This window comes from Marmota monax, unplaced genomic scaffold, assembly GCF_021218885.2.
Source record: "Marmota monax isolate L192 unplaced genomic scaffold, Marmota_monax_Labrador192_F-V1.1 WCK01_AAM20220418_F8-fsc00119, whole genome shotgun sequence".
NCBI classification, from domain to species: Eukaryota; Metazoa; Chordata; class Mammalia; order Rodentia; family Sciuridae; genus Marmota; species Marmota monax.
In genome coordinates, this window is record NW_026694771.1 from 3,671,732 (window position 1) to 3,695,580 (window position 23,849).

The 23,849-nt window shown below is 41.9% G+C and overlaps 1 protein-coding gene across 2 annotated transcripts; it reads right to left on the reverse strand.

The window, feature by feature from the left end:
• Positions 1-4,016: 4,016 nt before the first annotated feature.
• Positions 4,017-23,193, reverse strand: Tigit (T cell immunoreceptor with Ig and ITIM domains). 2 transcript variants are annotated; one of them, XM_046425159.2, is made up of 4 exons: positions 23,011-23,193; positions 21,315-21,641; positions 17,887-17,975; positions 4,017-6,421 (listed from the first exon to the last, which is right to left on the reverse strand). In XM_046425159.2, exons 1-4 carry the CDS (start codon positions 23,072-23,074, stop codon positions 6,161-6,163), a joined length of 741 nt encoding a protein of 246 aa, XP_046281115.1. In that variant the 5' UTR covers positions 23,075-23,193; the 3' UTR covers positions 4,017-6,160. The 2 variants fall into 2 exon arrangements, with proteins under 2 accessions (XP_046281115.1, XP_046281114.1); XM_046425158.2 differs by having other exon boundaries at positions 4,017-6,424.
• Between the last annotated feature and the right edge of the window lie 656 nt (positions 23,194-23,849).

Sequence of the window (23,849 nt, forward strand, 5' to 3'; positions counted from 1 at the left end):
CAAGTTCACACTGTTTGTGAAGTTTGAATATGAAGGAATAATTAAAAAAAAAAAAAACTCTTCTCCTGGTTTCCATTGGTGCCTTCTTCATGTGGTGGCCGTGGCAATGTCTGTTTGGGGCAGCTCTCCACATGTTTTTTATACTTTGGGGTCTAGCTATAGTCTGAGATTATGCAAATAGAGGACTGTACCTGGAAGGTCAAAAAAAATAAATCAACATATCAGTCCTCTTGATACAAGCAGTAGGAATCACAGGACTGGTGATATTGAACTCACTTTGGGAAAATACGAGACAAATTTGGGCATCATCCTACACCAGTCCAAACTTCAAAATGATGACAAGGCTCATTTACTACTGTATAAACCCATTCACATTTTTGTCTTTTCTCACATTAAAACCAGCATCTATCTGCTGTGGAAATAACCAATCCCACATGGCACTATGCCCCCTATCCTCATGTCCCCTTATCACTGTTATGCTGAGAATCTATCACAGAGCCTCCTTTTTATCTTTTGGGGTTCTTGGATCTATATGCAAAATAGAAAAATTATGGCACAAAGTATATCTCTATTCCAAGATTTAAGAGACTAAGAGACTCCTATTTGTTCCCTACACCCTTTCCTATATGTGACTGTCCCCATAGGTGCTCTCTAGTCTCCCTGTTCTCATAGAAATTGCTAATGTGAGGAGGCAAACACATCTTTATTTGTTTCTGGTGAAGACAACCCATTGAGCACCTGTATTTCACTCAACACCATGCAGTGCATGAATGCAAAGGAAGAAATTATTACATTCTAATAAACCTTAAGATCTAGCAGCTAGAAATACAGGTTCATATACAATCAAGAGGTATATTATACTCTCAGACTTTCAGTGCCATGGGAATTTATAAAATAACAAAAGATGACAATGGCTAGAGTAAATCAAGGACGTGTCTAAGTAATAAACAATCTAGTTTGGTGACTCAGAAGGACATTAGGCTTTGAGTTGGAGGAAGTGAGTGTGGTCAGCCATTTCCCCTAGTGTGAGGAGTACAACAATCTCCAGATCTGAGCTCAGGGGCCTGCAGAGAATTCCAAAAGAGACCTCTGGAAACCTGTTCTACACATGAACACATCATGGTGTGGTCTAGGAATGGGCTATGGTCATTGTAAATAATGCATACACTATTCAAATGGCACTGTAATCATTTATAATTTAATAAATTAATAATAGTTTATAATTTCATCCATAGTCATAATTACACTGTGAACATTGTAAGGGAACTATTATTATATGTAAGACAGAGGTTCAGAAATATTTTTTGCCAGTGTAAAACAATTAATATAATAGAGTTTAAACCAAGGTTCTTCTGAAATCCAATGGTAGTTACACACCCCAGTATTTCTTAAACTTGAGAAATACATATACTCCTAGGAAAAAAATTTCTCCAAGAACTCATGGGAGGAAGTTTGATTATTTTTGTTATTTACTAATAAATTAATAATATAATGCATAATTATATTTTTATTATAAATATTCTTAAATTGACTCAAAGGTGATATCAGATAAACCTGTTATTCTTATAGCACAAACAGAATTTAATAACCTAAATTACAAAATAAACACAAGTAAAACTATAAAATTAATTACATTCTCAAAGTTAATTTAATGCTTTAGGTGATGCTTTGCTGACTCCATCACAGCTCACAAAGTGTGCTGCTAGCTTGACATATTTCTTGAATTCAGCATCCCTCCTCCACAGTGTGCAAAGTGAAGACAGTCCTCCCTGCACTTTCTCAGTATGTCAACTACTGCAAAATCTTTCACTGCTCCAACCACCTATAGCAAGTGAATCATTTATGAATGAAGCCTTTGCACCTTGAAATCAACTTGATTATAAACACAGAGACTGAAAACAATGCAGCACCCTGTTATAAGAAGTCCATCAATAGTCAAGATATGTTTGACTTTTTTTTTAAAGATCATCATCTCACTTAAAACACAAAATTTGTAAATGCTTACAGGTGCCTCTAGAACCCATGCTCTATGTGAAACTCTTAGGTTTCCTTAAGTCCCAGGTTTTAAGGACATTGATTCCAGATTCCTTGGTTATTCCCCAAAGGTTTGTTGCCCCTTGGAAACTTCTATAGCATGAACAATGCACATGCCCATGGCTCACATTACAATACTAATTATTAACGAAGCATTTTATAGCTTACAAAGCAGTCAACCACATTCTTAACTTCATCCTTTTAAAAACCCTATAAAGTAGGTATAATGATTACCATTTTACAAATGAAGTTACTGAGACTCTGAAAGGTTAACTCATCCAAATTCATGAAGCTAAACTGCAGAGATCAGTACTTGGACCAAGTAGTCCAGTTTCTAGTCCAATATACTGTGTGGTTTCTTTTTGATCTCTATATAATCTATTAGAGTTTTAGTTCCAGAAAAGATGTTCTTTACAACCCACATGAAATCAGAATGACTACTGTCCTGTGGTGAAAGTCTATTCCTGCTAACACCATTGAATTGCAAACTTCCCAACAATCCTGGCCTTGTTTACCGGAGCTGGATCATTAAGCTACCTCAGATAGCTTTGGGAAGAGCGAGAAGAAAATAAATGCATAGCCTGCTTTTGACTTCATACTTTGTCTTGATCAGAGAAAGGACACAGAAGAATAAGGGAATTTTGATGTCTCTTCCTGGTAGTGACCCTGTTAAAAGCTTAACAACTGTCGAATCATCAAATGTCTGTAAACACAGCTATCTGTGTTTCTTCCATATGCAAGGTAGTTACTATAGTTGTGATATCCCTATCCACCGGTCCTGTGTCATTATTTACATTTAAATTTTAGTTGGTTAAAATTAACTGAATTTCCTTTGTCACATTTGCCAGATTTCAAGTTCTGTATAGCCTCATGTGGCTAGTGACTTCCATATTGGACAGCATGGACATAGAACTTTTCTAGAATCATAGAAAGTTCTACTGGACACCACCATCCTATATGCTACCTTATGCAAATAATTCTCACAAACGTCAAGTATGTTCTGACTTCCAGAAACGTGGGCTTTTGCCACACATAAGGTTCCATTGGGCCTCTTGACAGTTGTGCTTTGGAGTTTGTGTGTGTGTGTGTGGGGGGGGGACTACTACTATACTCAGTAACCAGGACTGGAAAGAATCAGACTGAAAAAAACTCACACACCACAGTAGGCAGCCACACCACAGCCAAGCTGTATATTGTCTCCTCTCTGCGGGGCATGATGAGTTCTCCAGAATACTTCCATTCCCACTTAGCATACACAGCCTCCTGCCTGTCCATCTCAGCCTTGTTTACATGAGTTGGACCATTAAGCTACCTCAGATAGCTTTGGGAAGAGCTGGAAGAAAATAAATGCACAGCCTGCTTTTGACTTAATACTTGGTCTTGATCAAATGGCCTCTGTATAAACATAAGTGTGTGATCATTTATTTCTGGGGCTCAGAGAATGAGAAGAAACAAGTTTTGAAACAAAGTTGTATTATGATAAGGTACTGTCCACATTGAAGACCATCTATCTCAAAGTTCCATGGTGAAATTTCTCACATCTTTTAAGTATGAGTTTCTGGGTTATAGCTCATACTCTATAAGCCCAGGCTCAGAATGTCAGCAGGGAATCAGTAACTGCATAACTTCCTGAACTCTCATTCATTCATTTATTCTTCTCACTTCCTGTCATGGATCCCAAGAGGAATTCAGGAGATGTTGGGACGTCTTTGTCAGCCCTTAGTGGTCCCCTCCCTCAATCTCCCTTGTGATCCTTCCCTCCGTACTTTTCAGAAGACAATAAGAGGGAAAAGCTTCTCCAAACACTATTTTGAATAAGAGACAGAAACAAACTGACATGGATAGATACCCTCCCCGAAACGAGCATGGCTTGGGTTTAGAGTTGAGAGCTGCAGAGTCCAATAGAAATATAATGGCAGCCACATATGCATTTGTGGATTTCCCAGGAGCTGCATTTAAAAAACCAAAGGAAACACAAAAAATCACTTTTAATAATACATTTTATTTAGCCCAATAAATCCAAAATGTTATTGTTTTGACATGTAATCGATGTTTTTAAATTACAAATGAGATAGTTTATATTTTTATGATTCTTATTGTCTTCAAAATTGGGCATGTGTTTTATGCGCACAGCTCATCCCAGGTTGGATTAACCTCCCTCAAGAGTGGACGGCTACACATGGAAAATGGCTACTGTCCTAGACATCACATGTCCCCAGGAATCTGTGAGGGATTGTGTTCTCAGAGGACAATCTAGTTTAGTGAATTATATTTTGAAATTGATTTTCTATCCAACTGAATCTCATTTGGTAGTCTGACCATTTCCAGCATCTTTGGAATTTTATCACCATCTCAATGGTTTGGAAATATCTCCCAATGACCAAAACTATGTTAAGTAAGGACCAACTCTCAGTCCAACCTTCGCTCGATATACAGCTCCTCCAAATCGAAGCACCACTCCCTCTCTGTCATCTCATTTTAGTTCATCTCTAATTCATGAATTGTGTTCTACTCCCAACCAATTTTCATTCCTAGTTCTGCAAGAAAAATACTGTGAATTGCCACAGAAAACAACAGCATTTTATACTTATCTCTCTTCTAAAGGACCAGAGCTTGGGACAGATTTCAATCCACTGCTTCTGACTACAAACCCATTTGGAAGGAAGGTGAGAAAAATACAAATATAAGGAGGAATAGGAGTTGAACTGTCTTTTTGTTTAACCCCAGGCTGTTTCTTTGTTTTAGCCGTTGATGAGAGACAGCCTTGTTTCACAGTCTCTCTCAATTCCAGTGCCGTGAAAGGAAATCATTCACTGGTAATTCCCTCGAAGAGTTGGTAGAAGGATCAAGTCTTTTAAATTTGGTTTAAATACAGTTCAACAGAAATGAACTGCTCAGATGCCCCATCCCTGACACAAAGAAGTCCGGGAGTAGATAAAAGTGTTCAAAGAAGCCAGTTTAATGGTGTTTACTTTTGAAACCTTTTATCACCCACATACTCTTATCTACCCCCTCTTTACCCAGATTTTTCCTTTTGGTGGGAAACAGGTTCTATTTTCAGTGGATCACTGGTAGATTGGTCCAGAAAAGGTGTATCTTGACCCAGATGCCAGGACTCAGTTTCTTCAGTGGACACATATTGCCTGGGGGCTTCCCAGCACATGGGGTTGAAAGAGCCTGGGGTCTTCTGTATGAGGCCATCACATTCGGACTTTGAATATATCACAAAAAAAAAAAGGAGACTTGAATCCCTGTCCAGAGAATAAAATCTGAGGTGCCTTGGTTGGTGCCTGGAACTTTTACCTGCATAGACTTTAGTTCCTGCCTGTTCCCTACAAAACTTGTCCTCCACAACCAGTCCAGCCTCATTGATCCCTTTGTACCCCAAGCCACTTCACCACAGCTAAACCCACGCTAACACCTCACCCAGAACCGACATCTCTTCCTGAAAACCTGCATCCTGTGTCTTCATCTCCTTATCACATTTTAATATAAATATTGTCTCCCTATTTCACTGTATGTTCCTAAGGGCAGAGACAACGTTTAGTCACCCTTGAGCTTCACCATAGAGGCTGGTACCTATGTCTCATTCATAAATTGCCTTGAATGAATGAATATTTATGAAAATGACAAGGAGACATGATACAAGGGTGGCTTTGTACCTGTCTCATTATCATCATCTACCACAAACCCTGGAGCACAAAATCCTGCCTATCTGGAAATTATGGATACTATCATGAGGATAGTGTGGCACTATCATGAGGAGTGTGTTTCTTGGAGTCACAGGGTCTGCTCAAAATGCTAGATGCAAAGCCAGGTCAAGGGTTTTGGGGTGTGTGTGTTTTTTGGTTTTTGTTTTATTCTGTTTTGTTTAAATTCACATTCATGACCAAGATGCAAGTTATTCACTTCTGGTCTGCAATAAGGGAATGTAAGGGAAGGACAAAGGAAGTAAAGATGGAGAAGAGGATGACATCTATTCACTCAAGTGAACACACACACACACACACACACACACAGACAGAGACAGAGACAGAGAGAGAGGATTGATGGAGAGAACAGAGGCTTACACATCCATCCATAATACAAAGCCAGGAACATATCTCCCGGGAGATGCCTCGGATTGCTAACCAGTCTCTGTGAGGAAGCTGAAGCTGCCCAGGCTTCTGTAACTCAGGACATTAAAGTAGTCATGAGGCTCAGCATAGTCATTTTCCCTCTGCACACTGCAGAGGCCAGCAGGGGTAGCTCCTGCCAGTACATAGTTTCCAGGGGACGAGGAGATGCTGGGGCTCCACTCCTGCCGTGCAGGGGGTGATCTCCTGAGGTCGCTTGCAGGGGGTGATCTCCTGAGGTCGCTTTCCGCCGAAGGGATTCTGAAAGATGTCTTCTAGAAACAAACAAATTAAAAAGTGAGTATATGGAAATGGTATTCTAAAATGTCCACCTGCTAAGTGGGCATCACTGGCTGGTGATGGCAAGTTTAGACTCATCTTGTCCCGAAGAAACCATCATGTTCCCTCCCCAAAAAACTGCTCCTGCCCCTACATTTTTTATTCTGATTTATGGCACCAGAAACCTGGAAGCTAATGCTGAACTCCAATCATACATAAAACCCATCCAACTTTATTCCATTTCTGCTTCTGGTCTTCTCTGCCAACTGCACTTCATACCCGCCTGACTCTAGACTCCCTATTACTTCTAACCCAACTTCACACAGCCACCAGCAGTAATATTGTGAACATGAAAATTGGATCCATCCATACATCTGTGTAAGTCTCTTCAATAGCACCCACTACCTACAGGAGGGGTGCTTCATCTGGCATGCACAGTAGGACTTTAGGGCATTTGCAAATACCCTTAAATTGCATTAAAAAGTTTATTTTAGGGGGCTGGGGTGGTGGCTCAGTGGCAGAGCACTTGCCTTGCATGTGGGAGGCGCTCGGTTTGATTCTCAGCACCACATATAAACAAATAAATAAATAAAGGTCCATCAGTAACTAATAAAACATTTTTAAAAGTTTATTTTAAGATGCATTCTTTGGGGAAGAAGATCCATAATTTCAAACCTTCCCCACCGGAGACTGATTCCTCCAAAACACCTTTGTGACTTGGTCACACTCACCTTTCCAGCTTCCTCTCCTGCCTCATACCCCAATTCTTGGGGTCTAGATGCCAGAGAGCTACCACTTATTAAGAATCTTCTTTGAGCCCCACTTGGACTAGGTCATGAGTGGAACTCAGAAACCACTCTATCATGTCTACTTTGGGATGCACTAGAAAGGACAAGGGGAAGCTCTGTGCCTCAGCATGAATCCTGCACTGACCCTGCTTAGTCTGATTCCAGGCCATGCTTTCTCCTCAGCCAAACAGCTGCTCTTCTCACAGCTGCACAGTGCCAGACACTCTTTCTTGCCTCCCAATTTTGTGTACTGCTCTGCCCACTGTGCATTCCCAGGTAGTTCTATTTATTCTCCCCAACTCAGCTCTGCAGCATGTTATCAAGAAGCCTTCTCTGACCCCCTTCATCCTGTGAGCTGGAATATGGTGTTCTCTCTTGTAACATTCAATGCTGTCTTAGATTTATCTGTTTATCCTTCTATCTTCTCCATGTTCCAAAATGTGAGGTCACTGAAGGAAGGGTCTGGCTCTATTCTTCTTGGCAACCTCAGAGCCCTTAACAAATGCTTGATATGTGTCTTAGGGACTGAAATGCAGATCCAGGCCCCGGGCACATACGTGTACACACACACACACACACACACACACACACACTTCTACAGTCTCATGTCTAAAAGAACCTGATTTTCTAAATCAAAGCAGAGTCTCATGACCAGCCAACTACAATTGTACTTATGGGACACTAGGGCAGAACAGTGGCATTTGTTTAGTAAAATCAGGGATGTGAAGTCAGCCATTACCTCCATGTGAGAGCATCATAGGTGAAGGTTGTGTTAAGACAAGGAAATTGAAGACCAGCAGACACAAGTAGGATGACAAAAGAAATGCTTATTGACATCTCAGTGCAAAGATGACACCCCCTCGGCCTTATTGAAGAGTGCTGTAATGCAGGTCACCGACCCCACCATATGTCTGAATGACAGAATCACAAAGAGCCACACAGACTTGGAAAATAACAGCAACAAATGCACACCGAATTTCCTTCTGCCCACAACCACTGCTTCCAAGGTGGGAAATACTGTCCCCGGCATCATCTAGTGTCAAGCCCAGCAGGGCACAAATATAGGTTGCGAGGCTGAGAGGGAGGGTAAAGGCTGTGTGGATGGGCACAGTGAACAAATGTCAAAAATCAGGGATGGAGGGAGGGTGGGCTGGGGTTGCAGCTCAGTGGTGGAGCATGTGCCTCCCACACACATGTGAGGCACTGGGTTCGATCCTCAGCACCACATAAAAATAAATAAATAAAATAAAGGGAAAAAATAATGAGGGATGGTGACTCACTGCAGGCCTGAAGGAGTTGGACCTAGAGATGCCATAGTCTCAGAAGCACATAGACACATCAGTGATCATTCCTTTCCAGTAGAAGTTGCTAAACCTTAACATAAATATGAAGAAGATGGTTATCAGTGCTCATGCTGTATGTAAAAGAACTACTGCATCCCTTGATGCAATCCAATCCATTTTAAAAATATGAACACTTAATTCTTTCTCAAAGAATTAATAATGACCTTTTATGCTTATGTATTCTTGGTAAGAATGGCCACCCTTGCTTTTTAATCTTAAAACTATTTTGAGTTCCAAAAGTCCTCTGAGAAATGCAAATATTCCTGAGCTGGGTCCCTCAGCTGTTCCATTTCCATTCTGTCCTCTGTGAGGGATCTATAATTATAATTGGTATAAAAAATAGGTCTGGGATTAATGCATTGATGTTGTCCTAGAGGACCAAAGGGAGCAGGAGAGATGGCAGCTGAGTCCCTCTAGGACAAACACTGGCCTCAAGGAGAATGTGAGAGTGAACACATTGGTTGGCTGAGCCACTGCACAGGATCTGGACATAGATACCTTTCTTTGCTCTCACCCCCCAGGGGCACTTTTCCCAGTATCTGCTTAGCCTAAAACATTTATTCATATTAAATCCATAGACTGTAAACAGTTTGGAACACAAGGTATTATGAAGTACTGTGGTAAATAAAATTTATAATAATTATAAGAACCTAATAAATAATGGTTACCAATACATGCCAGTAAAAAATGCCAAATGCCTTATTAAATGAATTGTTTGACTAAAGTTTTCCCACATCTTTATAAGGGAAAGCCATAATTATCCAGATTTTACAGATGAGGCTTAGTAGTGGCTCAGCTACTGAAGTTACTGAGGAGCTGGGACCCAAACTTAATTCTGCCTGATTCCAAAGACTAAGACCCCAAAGAGTGCAACCTGCTGGCTTCTAGAGTCTGTAGGAAATGTCACTGATGTCATGCTCAGATTCCTACACCTGAATGGTTCTTCCATTCCCCAGAAACTGGGAGCATTAGGCTGTGAGCTTATAGCTGCCTCTTCTCTGGTGAGCTGCTCTTGGCCTTTCCTGGTGAGCAGTCAGTGGTCATTGACTAGCTGATGCAGGTTTTCAAAAGGCCAGCTCCTTCCTTCAACGTGCAACCAGCTTTGAATATAATTCTTGCTTCAGTCAAGCCTCAAGCTGAGGTCACATTCATGCTGAGCTTAATTTCCTTACCCTATATTGTTCCCTTCACTACCCTCCATCTGAGGACCCATCCCAGTAAATCATTCTCCCCAGTTGCTCCTGAGAAGGATGCTGCAATGTAGCCATAGGGAGGTGACTGGGGAGGGCATACTTCTCAGTGAAGGCAAAACTGACTCCAAGACTTGTGAAGAAATGGGATGAGACCCAGATGGAAGGAAACTATGAGCTGGTGCACCAACTCTGGTATTTGAGAAGTATGGGGTGAACAGAAATTCTTAGGACTCTGGGAGTGAGTGGATCTTGATAAGGTCCTCTGATACACTGAACCGAGAAAGTGACAGGCTCAGACACATCACCAACTTCCAACCAAGTGTGGAAGTCAAAGCTCTTCCTTGGCAGCATCTAAAGAGACACTCGTCTTCAGCAGCTGAAGACCAGGCCCAGGAGTTAATTGTTAAGAGTGACAGAACCTCAAAGGTCTCACAGACTGGGCAATGATTTCATGCCAAAACCAAGGTCTTAATAGGAAAGGAGGAGACTCTGAGTCCTGGGAGGTAGACCTCTGGGTAGGTGCAAATGAGAGCCTTGAACCACCTGCTTCACTTGCACCATCAGGAGCGGCAGAAGGGGTCCCCTTTTCCCTGATAGAATATAATCCCTGCTCGGATCTGCCTCTACCTCCACCATCAGACAGGGTAAAATGTTGTTCTACACTAATTGTGGAAGTGATGGTTCTGCTAAGGAAAGGGAAAGGTTATACAGAAAAGGACTCGGCTTAAATGTACTACTAGCAGGAACTAGGAGATTTTTGCCTGGGAGTAAATCCCAAAAGTAATGGACCTGGGGTGAGTGAGAATATGGAGACTAGATAAAGGCTAATTTGCCAACATGGGCACATATCTCATGACACAAGATTTCACACCTTCACGAGGGCCACAGGAGAAAAGTAAGAGTATACTGTTTTCAATGGAGATGCTAACACTGCTCCGGCAGTGCAAGAAGAAAACAAAATGCTCAGAAAAAGGAGAATGGTACAATGAACCTACCAAAATCAGGATGGGGGAAGCTAAGGCCCCTGGGTCACATCTGGCCCACTGTTGGTTTTTGTACAGGCCACAAGCAAAAAATTGTATTTACATTTTCAAGTGATTAGGGAGAAAAAAAAATAAGTAATATTTCATGACACATGAAAATTGCAGGGAATTTAAATTTTAGTGTTTATAAATAAGGGTGTATTGGAACAAAGCCGTATTCATTCGTTTAAATATTATCTATAGTACTTCCCCACTACAATGGTAGAGTTGGAGTTTTGCAAGAGACCATATGGCCCACAAAGCCTAATTTACTATCTGGCCTTTTACAGAGAAACTTTGCCAATTCCTGTAGTAAGTAATTTCAAAATTCCAACAGTTGATTATGTTGGATCTCCTAGGGCAGATCCAGGGAGCACTTCTTGTCCTAAGGTGGGAATGGATGTGCTAGGGAGGGCCATACTAGCATCACTGAGAAGTCCATGATCTCTCTCCTCGACAGGCAGGGGCTGAAGTAGGTGATGCTTCTGCAGAACTGGATCCTTAGTAGCAATGGGATGCGGACACCCCAAAATAAGAAGGTGCAGATGGCAGCACTTTAGAAACGAACTGGATGTAATTACTGCAGGGGGAGCCAAAGAAGCCTGTTTCGGGGGATATTAAGATGGATAACAGAGCACAGTATTCCCAGGAGAAATGTAGATGGGCAGCCAACAAGAGCATTGCTTAGATATTTAATCAAAGAACATTAAGAATACACAAGAGAAGGCTGAGGTCTGTCAGCCCTGAGGAAAGTTTAGATCCCTTGCCCAGTTTCCAGCTATCTAATCAGTATAGGTATAGATAAGGTCCACTTGTCCCTGAGCTCTGGTCTCCAGCCATCTCCACCCTCTTCTGTGCCCTAAGAAAACTGCCCTACATATACTGCATAAGTGGGTTCTGTTGGCCTCCATCTTAAGTTTGGGTTCAGTCAATGTTGAACAGCAGGGAGATGGAAGAAAAGAGATTGAGGTAGTGGTTTCTATTCCATGCATTCTCTCTGCAGGGTGGCCTTGGACTGGTTGTGACACTCAATTGCTGATTACAGCATTTCTCAAGGCAGCTCTTCCATATAACTCTCTTTCCAAGTTCCAGTAGTGCCCTATGATCTCCCCTAAAGAATAAGAGGTGGTTACAACACACTGCTACACCCCCCTTTATAGTTTCCTTTGTAAGTCCCCTTAATAAGTGTTTTAGTGAGCTTTTTCACTGCTGTGACTAAAAGTCCCAACAAGAACAATTTTAGAAGAGGAAAAGTTAATTTGAGGGCTCAGTGTCAGGGTCTCAGTCCATAGACCGAGCTCCATTCCTTGGGGCTCGAGGTGAGACAGAACATCATAGCAGAAGAGTGTGGTGGAGGGAAGTGGCTCACATAATGATCAGGAAGCAGAGAGGGAGACTAAGCTCAGCTCACCAAATATATACCCAAAGGCTTTCCCCCAATGACGCACCTCTTCCAGCCACACCCTACATGCTTTTGATTACCACTCAGTTAATCCCATCAGGGGATTGGCTCTCATGACCCAATCATTTCATCTCAGTGTTCTTGCATTGTCTCACACATAAGCTTTTGGGGGACACCTCCCATCCAAATCACAACAATAAGCGTCCTCGAACAACCCAATTTCAAACTATGTGTTCCATGTGGAAGCTTGAATAATGCATGCAAAAAATGTTTTGAATGAGGAGAAAGAGAGCATTGGAGACTACAGTCAACACACAGGACAAAAGCAGAGAAGACCTGAACTAAACAGGAAGCAGCAGAAATGTCAAAAAGCAGGCTGGGAAGTAAAACACTCCATACAGGAAACAACGGGACTTGATAGATACTGTCTTTGCACATTTTCTTATTTCTCGATCTCCATGTTGACCAAAGTTAATCTGGGTGCCTGGCATGAAAATGAACCAGCCTTGAATACTTAACAGAAAAAAACGTGTTCCGTTGCCTCTAAAGAGGCTTTAATCCTTCCATTCCAGAGCTGCAGAATGCTGGTGACAGCAGAGGACATCTGTTCACCAGCCACCATAGCAGCTCCCTTCCCAGCTTGCAGATCAATGTCATCTTTCCTCCTCTCCCCCTAGCCTATCACTTCTCTCGTTCTCACTTTCCCTTAGAGGTTTCATTTCCTGACCATGTCAATTGTGACACCTGTGACATAAATGAAAATACTATGGATTGTGGGCTTCCTTGTTAGTACCAGCCACATCTCAGCCCCACTGGGTCCCCCGCAGTCTGGTTGACCACCTCTGGTGAATGATTAAAAATACATGGCATCATCCCTGTGAACCAGGCAGATCAGTAACCTCAAAGCTTGTCTTATAACCACAAAGAGAGGGTTTGAATTGTGACATAATAGAGATTTTTGCAAACAAATTAATGTACCAAGAAATCAACTGTAGTATAAAGCCTCCTGTAATTTACACAGGGAAATCACCATTGTGTGAGCTTTTCCTACATTTGAAGAATCTTAGTTCCTAAAGGACCAACTTAGCAAGGTCCTTACAGGTGCCTTTGAACAGTTGGACCTGTGACTAGGGAAGACCTGAGAAATTTGTACCTCTCTGAGGATGCATGACTTTGGCTCTGCCACCAAAATATCTTTCTGCATCCTCATTTCAATCTCTTCTTGGTCAGGTAAGATTAGGGTGAGGAGTCCTGGGCTCTCATCATTTATGAATCAGGTTGAAGACAACATATGTCAAATAGAACATGTAATTTTTTATATTATACCCTTGATATTGGTGGTAGATTAAGAAAAACAGAGTAGGTTTATGAAAACTGACAGAATTTAAGATGTTAAAAATTAAGCTAAAAGTCCAAGATGAGTCCCTGATAACAGATTTTAATATGCAGGAAAAAGTGTAATCTCATCAGTAGCATTAATAACAGTAGAAAAACATATACAATGAGGTCAAGGCAAGGATATAAAATTAAGACTGTTTAAAATGCAAAATACCTTGAGGTCTAAGCTAGAGAATATTATAATGATACTCTCTTATTAAGCAATTCTTATTTATGTAATTCATCCAAAATCTGAGACCTGGGGAGAAAATCAAGTGTGTGGTCTTCAAAAGATCAACATGAGTAAAAGCAAAATAAAACAAAAATTCAACTAGAAGTTAAATTAGAAAAAAAGAGAAAAATTAGAAGGTGGTTCTTTTCTGGGAGAGAGAGAGTAAAATCGAGTAAGAACCCACAACAGGAAAGCAAAATGGAACCAGAGACTAAGGACACAAAGTTTGACCAAATTCCTCTCTCACTGGGATTAGCGAAGACCTAGTCAGATGGAGGGAAAGTGACTGGTTAGGAATTAGGAACTGAGGGGCTACTGTGACTCCTGTGAGGATCTTGGCCCCAAACACCCCAAGGTATAGCAAAGGTGAGCCAGCTGAATCTGCCTGCTTGTAGGAGTCAAGTTTCAAATACAAATGTGAAACATGACATCCTAAAGAGGAGTTCTGCCTCTGGTGGACCTTGGTTGACTGTGTTACTTTGAACCAAACCTTCTCCTGAGAAAATCTAGAAAAGATCAATGAAATATTAGAAACATCTGCTTGAAGAAATTAGAGATCTGAAAAATCAGTGAGGAATCTAGTGGTGAAAGAAGAAACCCAGAGAGACAGATGGTAAGAATGTGGGGACATTTTCCCCTGGAGAGAATTGTCTGAAAGTTATAGCTGAGAGGCAGATAAGCTGCAGAGACCTTCTGAAAGAGGGACAAAAGTTGGGTTCGGAAACCTCCTTGGAAGGGAGGACTTTGGAAAACTTCATGGGTGTTTAAGTGGATCCCAAAGGACCAAGAGCAAGGGAGTAGCAGAAATTGAAATCCAGCTCAAAAGCCCCTCAACATTGATTTAATTAGGGTGACCTGGGATTGTTAGTGCCTCTAGACCTGCCACCCACCAGGTACAAAGGGAATAGTCTCTGGAAGAAGATGATATTACCAGAGCCTCAAATTATTGCTATCGTTTTTCATGTAGAATTCACCGCACTTAATGAAAAGTACTAGTTAAGAAGATAAGTTATGACCCATAAACAAGTAAAAATAGGCAATAGAAAAAGACTCAAGGAGGATCTGATTAATAAAATGATCAGGCACAAGCTTCAAAATAATTGATTAATATTTTCAAATAATTTAAAAGACAAGATTGGGAATTTTGACAGACTATGAACTATTTAAACAAAGAATAGATACATCAGAAGAGATACTTAGGAACCTGGAAGGTATGTCAGAAGAAAACATCTACTATAAAATATAATGAGACAAATGGGTGGAAAATACAAAAAAGACTCAGAGTTGTGTAGGAGAAAAGTGAAAATGTCTAAAAAATACCTGTAATTAGAGCTCCAGAAGCAGAAGAAAGCAAGATTGGAGAAATAAGATATGAAGAACTAATGGCCAGGATTGACCCAAAACTGACAAAAACCATTGAAACACAGATTGAAAAGGCACTCCACCCCAGCTCCAAACAATAAATACAAAGATGACTACACCTAATTATATCACTGTTCAATTGCTGAAGAAAGACAAGGGAAATTTAAAAGAACCAAAAGGAAAGAAAAAAAAAAGACATTTTCAAAGTAGCAAAAACAAGACCTGGTTTCTCAACAAAAATATAGGAAGCTAGACAATGGAATAATATTTTCCATGTCCTGAAAGAAAATAATCGCCAACATAGAATTCTATACCTGGCAAAACAGTAAAGGAAATACTGCAGGACTTACTTCAGGCACAAGGAAAATGATCCTAGTTAAAACACAGGACATACAGGACAGAATAAAGAGCAACAGAAAGGGTGGATCTAAATGAATATTGACTCATAAAACAATAAAATCCATTTCTTTGGGGATTTAAAATGTAGACAAAACTGCAGGGTGTGGTGACATATACCTATAATCACAGCGACTCCAGAGGCTGAGGCAAGAGGATCACAAATTCAAAGCCAGACTAGCAACTATCTCAAAATTAAACATTTTTTTTTAAAAAAAGGGTTGGGGATGTGGCTGAATGGTTAAGCAACACTGGATTCAACCCTCAATACAAAAAAAAAATGTACAGAGAACTTAAAGGCATAGTAATAACAGCAATAAGTTGGAGAAGGAGGGAAATAAAAAGAGTTAACATGCTCTAAGATTCTTGTATAACCTAGGAGATGATAAAAGCACTAATTTATTAGTACTAATAGAGATATTAATAAGTCAGGGGTACATAGCTAACAAATAGGTTTTTTTTCACTACTTCAACTTTTTTCTTTTTTAAATTAAATTATTTTTTTATTCTAATTTGTTATACACGATGGCAGAATGCAATTCATTTCATATTACACATATAGAGCACAATTTTTCAAGTCCCTGATTGTACACAAACTATTTTCCCACCATTCATGTTGTCATCAATGTACTTAGGGTAATGATGTCTAACTTATCATTCCTATCTCCTTGCCCCTTCCTTTCCTCTCTCTCCCCTTTGCCCTATCTAAATAAAGTTCCTCCATTCCTCCCATGTCCCCCACACCACCACCACCCCACCCCTCCCACCCCCCTACCCCCGCCCCACCAGCCCTGCATGACCATTGTGAGTCAGCATCCTCATATCTAAGAAAATATTAGGCTTTTGTTTTTTTGGGATTGGCTTGCTTCACTTAGCATTATATTCTCCAACTCCATCTATTTACCTGCAAATGCCATGATTTCATTCTCTTTCAATGCTGAGTTCCATTGTGTATACATACCAAAGTTTCCCTATTCATTCATCTACTGAAGGACATCTAGGTTGGTTCTACATTTTAGCTGCTGTGAATTGTGCGTCTATAAACACTGATAAGGCTGTATTCCTGTAGTTTGCTGTTTTTAAGTCCTTTGGGTATAAACGGAGGAGTGGGATAACTGGATTGAATGTTGGTTCCGTTCCAAGTTTTCCAAGGAATCTCCATACTGTTTTCCACATAGATGTGGGGGAAAAGGCACACTCATACATTGCTGGTAGGACTACAAATAGTTTTGTTTTAATAATAAAGAAAACTATTTTGAATTAAAGACAACCTTAATTCAAAAGATGACAGGTAGAATGGGGGGAAGGCAAACATGAAGAAAAGATGGTAGGTATAAATCCACACACATCAGTAACAACAGCACCAAGTACATAGTCCAGAGGGAGTGATTTTGGACTATAGAGATGAGTTATTAACTGACCACAACCATCCTTGGAGGAAGAGTGGGTCAGAATCTAGGAAGAAGCTCTGGGATAAAGAAGGAAAACAGTTTGGGGAACCCAGGCTGCATTCCCCAAAAAGTTTGTGTAGTGAAATGAATAAAGGAGAGTTGGGCTACTCGAAGAACCCAAGAGATCAGCCAGACCAGGGAGTGAGGACTCCCCTGTTCATTCCAAGCAAGAGCTTCCAGTTTGTAACAGCAAGGACACTGACATATTTCTTCACCATTACAAAGATTTCACGTGAAATATGCCACCCGTTCATCACAACTTTGTTATATAGAGCACACAGAATGACAAACCCCATTTTACATATGAAGAAGCGAAGACCTGGAAAAAACCAGACACTCAGTGCCAAACTAGAAACTAGATCTTTCAATTCTCCCTCCATTACTCTTTCCACCACAAGACCTCTAACCTAAAGCAACAGAGGATTTACAACCCATTGATCTTGCCATGCATCTGTTGACCCCAGATTTTTAGTGTTAATTTCCCATTCTACAGAAGTGCTGGGCTACTCAGCCCCAGCTAAGAGTTGTGAAAATTAAATGAGCTACTATAAAGAAAGCCCTAGCACACAGTAGACATCCTCTAAGATGCATGAAACTTATAGTAGATGAACTCCCAGAGTAGTGGCTTAAGGGTCAGGCAGGAACCAGCAACTGCAGAGAGCAAGACAGGTAGGATTCAGGTTCAACCTTCCAGGAGCTTCCAGCCTGGAAGAGGGACAAGGGAAGAACCTAAATGCATTCAAAGGCAGAACAATGCCAAGAAAAAGGTACAAGGGGCAACAGGGGAGGTCACATCTGGCTCTCTCTCTCTCTGGACAGAAAGGACACTGAAAGCACCAGGGTGGTAGGGACAGAGATGTTCTTGACTGAAGTGTGTAGCCAGAGTCATTACCTTTTTAGCCAATGCCACCATCCCGATGACTGCTATGAAGATGACCCCCAGCACTGCAAGCAATGGGACCTGGAACCCGACGCTGCGCTCTAGAGGGAGGACAAAATAGAGGTGCGTGTCAGAGACCCAAAGCAAAGCTGCCTTCCCCAGGGAAGCCTCAGCTTCAGGGCCCAGGGACCCACAAGTGCCTTTCTCCAACCACAGGCCTGGAGTCTTTAAGTCCAACTCTTTGGACAGCAAAGAGTCCACCCGGACTATCAGGAAATCAATGTCTTATCTCCAAGTATTGTCATGCCTCCTGTATTTGAACCAGAGCAAATTCTTTTTAGCACTCCTTTCTTCTATTCCACAAGATCATTTTCAGTAATCACGAAATGAAAGAAATAATACCATCAGAAGAAAATCCAAAAAGTGAGCAATTTCTTGCATTACACTTCATATACAGAGCCATATCATTAAAATCAGTTTAATTAGAAATGCAATAAATTAATATCAAATTACTAAAAGAAAAGGCATGTGACTTTTCTCCTTAACCCTTATTTCAAGCTCAGCTGTGAAACTCTGGAGGGAGGAAGGCTCTGGAGCCTTATACTTTGCTGTTTTATCAGCCCCTGACACATAATAGATATGAAATATTTGTAGCATGAATGAGAGTATGAACAAGCAAATCTCTTTAAGACATAAAATATAATGGAAAGAAAAAAGAGGCAAGAGGGGAGTTTTGAAGGCATGAGTGATATTTGATTTAAGGAGAATATGAGAGAACCCAAACAGTTGTCCTGATGCATGCTGTGCTATGGGTAGAAGAGTTTCCAGGCCACTTCATCCCTCTTCTAACTTCACCCCAGGGTTTTAGGCAGGACCCGAGAGTCCAGGGCAGACTTGGAAAACAAGGGTCTAGTAGAGGCCTGGCCTTGCTACCTTCTAAGGTCTGAAATTGCTAGAATGGCTGCTAAGGTCTCCAATCCCCTAGGACAAGGGCAGTATCTGTCCAAAAGCCAAATTCCATGCTCCTCCCACTCTGAGGACTCAGTCTCCATAGGCCAAGCCGGGCATCACTGACCACAGCAATGAAGTTCACTCAGTGGGAAAGAAGGCAGGTAGGAACCAGACAGCAGTCACCTTGCAGGAGTCAGGGCAGGCTGTAGAGGGCTACGCACAGAGCCCAGACAAGACCTGTGCTCGTAGCTGAGGTCAGAGCCAGGCTAGGGGGCCAGGATTGAGATTGGATTCTCTTCCAGCTTGTTGATAGAAGCAGAAGGTTAATACCATGGCCACATTTAAGGGGAGGTTATGATAATGAATTTGTTTAGGTTTAGAGATATAATTAGGACCAGAAAGTATTTTGGATATTAAGAATATCAACTTCATTGGAAATTTCTGTCTGAAGTTAAAACTCCAATTCTTCCATTCACAGTCATATTCAATGATCAAAGACTTCAAGGTCTTTGGAACAGAAGCAGCCGCAGAGCAAGCACCAGAACATGCAGCTAGAGAAGGGGTGGATTCTGCAAAAGGATACTTAAGACTTGTGCTTAGTATCAGGTGAGCTGTAGGGTTAAGTTCAATTCTAGCTTAAAGGTTAAAAATAGCTTACATGTGGTAGTTACTGGAAACTTGGACTAAGGTTTGAGATTAGGGTCAGAAAAAAGTCAGGGTTGGAGTTAGTAATTATAAAGGTCTTGCACTCCGGATAAGCAACTAAGCCCTTGAGAAACAGGAGGAAAACTACAAGTGATCAGTGGTGGCCCTGGGGTCTGCCAGGGCAAAAAGAGTGGAAATGTGTGGCACTTGGGCAGGAGTGGAGCAGGGGTCCAATAGAATGTCTTCTGAATGCTCCCCCCAGGAGGCCCATGAGGTACAGGGAAGACACTTGCCCCTTCATTTCTCCATTTTCCCATGGAGAATGGGACAAGTGCCGCTGTGGCCAGGGACAAGTATGCTTGCTAGGAGCATCAGTCCCTGGACATGTTTTAGCCTATATTATGTTTTCTTATGTTTTAGCCATGAGCAAACATAATATAGTTCCCCTGTGGGCTCCAGTTCCAGGGGCCTCCATGCCATGCGGGTAGGAGGTGATCTGTCTGGATCCCACCCTATCCCCAGTCCTGCAGTAGCTGATGGGCCCTTGGTAATATGACAAAAGCCCAAAATGGTAAAGACCATCAGATGGTTATGCTTGCTGGTCCTCTGCTGTGTTATTGTCTAGATCTCCTCTAACCACAAGGCAATAAATAGTATAATAACAAGTATTTATTAAGTTAAGCTTATTATGTGCTCAGCACTGTTACAAGACCTGATTCATAACAGCTCATGAGATTGTTCACCACATTTTATGAATGAGAAAACTGAGAGAAAGCTAAGTAATTTACCCATTCCAATATCAAACCCCAGCAATGTGATTCCGGAACCTAGGCACTTAACTACTCATGGCATTTGTCCTCGGTTGGGACCAGCCAAGAAGTGACATTTGAAAGGAAACTTTAAGGTAACCTTTCATTTTCCCAATATACACATACTTTGAAAACTCATGAAAATTAATCCCCAACATAATTGATGTCAGAAAGTAGACATTCTGAGTTTGGAGGTCCATGGAAGTAGAACACCTGTGTTAACATCAGCTCTACCACTCTGTGCAACTAGATACAAGCCTAGGTTTTCACCTTCATCAAACAGTCAAATAAGAATCACATTCACAGTCAACACTTACATGGTGCTTATCATGATCCAGGCACTGATGTAAGGACATTTTCTTGCAGTAGGTAATCCAATCCCACATTAGCACCTCATAAGGTCTTACATACATCCTTATTGCACAGATGAAAAAAAAAAAAAAAAACGATGCTCAGAGGAGCTGAGTAATCTTGTCTGAGGTCAACAGCAAAGAAGAATTTGAATCCAGGCTGTCTGGTGTCAGAGTTTGAGCTCTGAACCACTCCCTATACTATCTCTCAGATAGGATAATAATCCTTTCGAACTTTGGGAGAAATGGTTTAAGCATCCAAGTGGGTAAGGACTGAAGGAATTTTGGAAACTCTGAAATGCAACACCAATGCCAATTATTGTACATTAACTAGCTCTGATCTTTATAAACTTAAGGGCTAATTATAATGTGCATGATTGACACTAAATCAATAAATGAGTATATGACCTTACCAATCGGTCTTCCTTGTAATATAGATAAGCTGTGCTTCCCACTCAAGAGCAGTGGCTCTCAGTCCTAGCTGCAAATTGAATCACCAGGATGCTTAGGGATCACATCACATCCTTGTTTGCCCCTAGAGATTCTGATTTCATTGGTCTATGTGAGGGCCCTGGTATCAGAATTCTTTAAAAACTCCACAAGTGATTCAAATGTGCTCCAGGACTGAGCTTCACTCCCCAGACTGTGTCAGGATGGCATTTTCTATGCTGCTCCGAGGAAATACCTGAGCTTCCTAGGACCTCCAGGAAGATGCTCCCCTTGTAAATCCCATCAGGGTAGGTGTGATAGATGCAGAAGTACTCCCCTGTGTCATTCATGGTCAGTGACTGGAAAATGAGGCCAAAGTGAGGGCCCGGGGCCACCCGCTCACGGAAGGCCGGGTTGATATACCACCCATATTCAGTATGACAAATGGCTAGAAGTTGGTCCTGCTGTTCCCAGTTGACTTGGGTCACTTCAGCCATGGTGAAAGAGAGATGACACTGTAAGACGACCGAGCCACCTTCCTCTGCAGAAATGTTCCCCTTCATCACAAATGTGCCTGTTGTAACTTTTAGGAAAGAGAAAAGGGGCACACGTAAGTTCCAGGTCACCCATGGGCCTATAACCTCCCTATAGAAATTCCAAGGGGGCCAGGATTGGTTTTAGGAAAGATTGTTTCTCCAGGCCATCCTATCCCTCCTCTAAACAGACAACTATTGTTTCTGTTTTCATTTTGAGAGGCATTCCTTTTCCTCACTGTCAACTAAGTCTCCCAGCCCCAGCCCTTGGCCCTTTCCGGTCCTCTTGCCCTTTTCTATACACCTCCATTTTGTCCAGTCTGGCTCCTTTCCTCCATCACCTCTGCTTCCAGAGCTTTCTTCTGTCTCCCCCCGCCCCCACCCACTTAGCGCCTTGTCAAATCTGCATTTCCTCTCCTGCATCCCTGAGGACCGCAGCCCAGAGACACCTCCCTTGTCCTTTCACATTCACTGCCTGGGTTGTATAATTAGCACTTTATTAAGGGCCTGGCTGAGGCTGCGAGACTTAGCACTTCGCCCTCTCAGGACATTCTGCCGTCTAGCCTCATGAGCAGCTCTTTGATTATTTTCACATCCTTATTTTGTCTCCCCCAGAGACAGCACCACATCCTTGACTTTTCTGTGTACTCCAGCAGCCTACTCTGGCGCTGGGTTCCTTTGAAGCAAAGCCTGGCTATTTCATTGATGGACATTGGGGGTATCTGGAAAATCCTTTGGGGAAGCCAAGAAATTCAGGGGAAAGGAGGCTTAGCCAGAAACTCTGCTTCTCCCAACCAAAACTATTCTCTCCAATGCTCACCACCCCCAGCATCCCGGGGCACCTCTCCAGCCTTAAAAGGTTCAGAAAGCAACATTAATTTGTTGGCACTACAGTTTTTTTTTTTTAAATATTTCTGTTTCCCCCTTCTCAGAAATATTTGTCCAAGGTTTTTGGTCTATAAGAAATCAATTTAACAAAAAATTACGTCTGTAATGGTCGATACTTCTGGAATCTCTGAGGAAGATATTATTGATCCATAGGAAACTACTACCAACAACCTGGAAGATTCCTCAAAAATAGAAAAGAAGCAGGAGAGAGCTTTTAAAAGTAAATTGTTTATTCTTCCTTTTTGCCCTCTTTCTTACTCCCCTCTCCTTCTCCCGCCTCCGTTCTAATGCTGACTGGTTGCAACCCCCCATCCTGAAGATCCACAGCCCTGAGGCTCAGCCATCCAATACAGGTACATCTCATTCTCAAAGGTCTTTTCTCACTCGAGGGTACACAGGACTCTGAGAACCATGTTTTCTTGCTTCAAACTGGTGGCAAGCACCAGTTCCCTGCATGAGTGCCCTGGTCTCTAGGTCAAGCTCAACTTTGTTCTTTCCTCCTCCCCAGTTCAATAGCTTTCCAGACCTTACCTGAGGCGAGGAGGAGAGCCTGCCTCAGGCCCTGGGCCCAGATCAGGAGCAGGCACCAGTGCATGCTTCTGCCCAGGGGGCCTACAGGAAGCAGATGTGGCCTCTTCTGTGACTGAAACTGGCCGACTGCAGATGGCAAGATGAAACCGAGCCTGTGAGGAAAGAGGGTCTCGGAAAAACTGAGCTCACAAAAGCAATGTCAGAAACAGATAAGCTCTCGACAAGTACACAATCTACATAGGGTGAGCCACAAGAAAGACCGTGAAGGAAACACATTGAAAAGTAAACAAAAATGTGGTTAGAGGTATACTAGTCTTTGGTGACTGTTAGTCAACTGATTACTTTAAATTCTGCCTTAATGCAGTTTTTAAAAATCAAACTTTAGTATCTAAAGAGTTCAAGGGCACCAGAGCAGTACCTAAGATTCTGGAGAACCTGTTACTAATCCAGAACATCTCACTAGGCTCCCTTGACTTCGCCCTGCTGAAGAGTCTGCAACCTAATGAAAACTTGTAAGTGGGGGTACTTACAGGTCAGACACCGTCTGGGACAAGGGTCCAACAGAGCAACTCTCCCTTGAATGACGTGTTCTCCTCAAATCTTATCCCTTCGGTCTTGTGTACCTGAATTGAGACTTGTTGAACTTTGGATCAGTTCCTCGGTTGCAGTAGACTCAGGAGACGCTACAAGAGCAAGTTCTCCTGTCCACAGTGACCCCGTGAGTGTCTGAAGTATGGAGAAGAGTGAGTCCTGCTGATCTAACTCTGGGAAAGGATTGGTTGACACTTTTCTGGGGCTCCTGGCTCATCACTAGGTCTTGCTGTTGACTCGCCCTTCCT

What these genes read in the sequence shown, in the direction of transcription:
- Tigit (XM_046425158.2), bottom strand. Translation starts at nt 23,074, where the DNA reads ATGCACTGGTGCCTGCTCCTGATCTGGGCCCAGGGCCTGAGGCAGGCT. An exon ending in GGAGGTCCTAGGAAGCTCAG is followed by an intron (nt 17,976 to 21,314) that starts GTATTTCCTCGG and finishes TCCTCCCTCTAG; the next exon opens with AGCGCAGCGTCGGGTTCCAG. An exon ending in TGGTGGCATTGGCTAAAAAG is followed by an intron (nt 6,425 to 17,886) that starts GTAATGACTCTG and finishes GTTTGTTTCTAG; the next exon opens with AAGACATCTTTCAGAATCCC.